We start from the raw sequence: 2,620 nt of genomic DNA, 5'->3' as shown, positions 1-2,620 counted from the left end.
CTTACCTTTCCCCTGGCACAACCTGGTCCCTCCCCTCTGGGGGCCTGCAGAGAAACTCAGAACAAGACCCGAGACTGAACAGAAAGCGCTACGGGGCCACACATGCGGCCACACATGCCAAGGGGGTCCTGCAGGTCCGAGGCTGGGGAGATGCTCGGTCCTCAGCTCCTCCTCATTTCCTGCCTGGCCTCCCAGCACTGACCACAGGGGTGGGGGTCTGCTCAGTCCTCCATTGGGGTTGAGGAGTCCAGCCACTGCCGACCTGAAGCCTTCACCCTCTGCCTGAAAAACCTCACCTGCTGATCCCTAATCCAGTGGTCAAGAATCTGTACACGTCTTTGGAATAACTGAGCCAATGAGCAGGGCTCTCAGATTGTCTGCTACTTTCTTTAATAACCCAGGAAAATTCAATTAACTGAGATCATTTAGTTATTGTGAATGACAGACAAGAAGGCCATAAGCATGAATTGACTATGATTACTTTTATTATCTAACTCTTCTCCATACAATACTATTGCTACAGAAGTTCACATTTTCAAAACATTTCTAATTTCGATTCCATTGCATTCTGTTCAGGACCACAAAACAAAATGGAAGACTTTCCCATCTCTCTTACAAAAACTCTTGTTTTTGAACTGTGTAACATCAGATACACTCGGATCAATATCATTCACAAAGCTAAGATATTGAAGTTTCTTTAGCCTACTCTGAAACCAAACTTTGAAAAGTTTCTAAAGAAAACAGAGATGAATCCCCTCGTCATCATAGAGAACAGGAACCAAAAGATGCTACAAACTGGTTCCCCCAACTAGCCCGGGCCCTCACAGTTTAGAAAGCTGACTACCCCCTCTTTAACCACAGAGAGAAGGAACAACCTGGCTGCTGCTCTGTCTCAGGCCCCCTATTCCTCTTCCCTCGCATCTTATGCAGACAGGAATGGGAAGGTCCTCAAAGCCCTTTGGTTGACCCTGCGCATAAATGCCATGACTTGCCACTTGCTGGTCTCCACATAGGCCCGGGGACCCCACAGGAACTCATAGCAAACAGGGTGGCTGTCAGGCACCTGCTGGTACCGCAGGTATCCTTCCCGCACCCACACTTGGGTCAGAAGCTCCCTGAGCTCCCCAAAGACACACTGCCCACTCCCAACATACACCCCCATCCTGCTGAGTGCTCCCCAGACCGCCTCCTCAGGGGCCGGGTCTCCAAACCGCATGATCATGCTGAGGACCAGCACCAGGAAGCCGGCCTTGGGCAGGCCCACCCCATCGCTCAGCATCTCATCGCAAGTGAGGCCCAGGATGGGGACCAAGATGTAGATGTGCTCCGCTGGGTCCACCTCTTTCACGTCCACGCCAAAGACCAGCTGCAGGCACACTGAGACGTCCCTGAAGACCACCGGGAAGTGCTCCTGGTTATCCCTGAGGACCTTATTCAGCATTTCCGCCTGGGAGGTCAGCTCCTTGGCTCGATACTTGAGGAGCAGGAACTTCATCAGTTTACCTATCATGCTATCCAGAATTTCCTGGGGCAAGGCCTCCATAGGAGCAGAGGAGGATGCTGGGTGGTAGGAGGCCAAGTGGGATGCGGACTCCCCCACCTCAGCCTCCAAGAGCGGCACCTCGATAGGGCCCTGGGCCTCGCCTGGGTCCTGAAGGTCTTCCTCGGGTTTGCTGAGCTCACTCATCTCAACCACGAGCACAATGCCTGAGGTGAAACAAGACACGGAAGTGAGGCAGAGGTACCGATGGGGACCAAGGGCCTCTGGGAGAGAGGAGGTGTGAGCAACCTGGGCTAAGAAATGCATCCTGGATGGTACGACACAAGCCACTTACAGCTCTCCCCTTGAGGGGTGCTCTCAGACCTCACAGGAGTGCTCTTCCTGGGAATCCATTCCCCTGGCTACCCAAAGGAGGAAGTGAGTTGGCTCCTCAGGGTGTGGTCAGCACAGCCCGAGATTCCGGGTCCAACAAAGTGGCAGGTATTGGGGCGTCCTGGGGACCTCCTCTGTTCTGGGATTGGGAGCCTCTTGTTCACTTCAGGTCACCCACTCACCTTGACTCCTGATACTGCCTGGACCTCCTCTGCTCTCTGAACTCAGGACACAGGCTTCAGACCTCTGCCTTTGTCTCCTGGTTCCTGGAGCTCCTGTGAGAAAAATGGAGGTGACATCTAAGGGCTGTCCTGTGGCACAGCCCTGGGCCTTCTGTGTTTGTAGTTGGGGACAGACACTCTGACTACACCCAGTTGTGTGGTGGGTACCTTGTAATGCTCACCTTTCCCCTGGCATGACCTGGACGGTCCCTTTTGGAGGAGTAGAAGGAAACTCAAAACAAGACACAAGCCTGAACAGAAAGCACTGAGGGGCCCCACATGCGGCCGCACCTGCCCAGGGCCTCGCGCGGGTCCTAGGCTGGGGAGGTGCTTGGTCCTCAGCTCTTCCTCACGTCCTGTCTGGCCTCCAAGCACTAACCAGAGGGGCGGGGGTCTGCTCAGTCCAACCTTGGGGTTGGGGAGTCCAGCCTCTGCCAACCTGAATCCTCCGACCTCCGCCTGTAAAACCTCACCTCCAGAGGTCCCTAACCCAGCGGTCAAGAAACTGCTCACTCTGCTCACCCCG

General features: G+C 54.4%; 1 protein-coding gene across 1 annotated transcript; it reads right to left on the bottom strand.

Moving 5' to 3' along the window:
• Nucleotides 1–922: 922 nt before the first annotated feature.
• LOC122689870 (melanoma-associated antigen 8-like) lies at nt 923–2,413 on the bottom strand. Its single transcript, XM_043896651.1, has 3 exons — nt 2,277–2,413; nt 2,056–2,148; nt 923–1,707 (listed from the first exon to the last, which is right to left on the bottom strand). Exon 3 carries the CDS (start codon nt 1,685–1,687, stop codon nt 923–925), a length of 765 nt encoding a protein of 254 aa, XP_043752586.1. The 5' UTR covers nt 1,688–1,707; nt 2,056–2,148; nt 2,277–2,413.
• Nucleotides 2,414–2,620: the final 207 nt, after the last annotated feature.

This window comes from Cervus elaphus, chromosome X (assembly GCF_910594005.1).
Source record: "Cervus elaphus chromosome X, mCerEla1.1, whole genome shotgun sequence".
In the NCBI taxonomy this organism is placed as follows: domain Eukaryota; kingdom Metazoa; phylum Chordata; class Mammalia; order Artiodactyla; family Cervidae; genus Cervus; species Cervus elaphus.
The sequence above is the reverse complement of the archived record's forward strand: the minus strand, read 5'-3'. Positions and strand labels throughout refer to the sequence as shown.

Coding starts and splice junctions, on each gene's coding strand:
- LOC122689870 (XM_043896651.1), bottom strand. CDS start 1,687: ATGAGTGAGCTCAGCAAACCCGAGGAAGACCTTCAGGACCCAGGCGAG.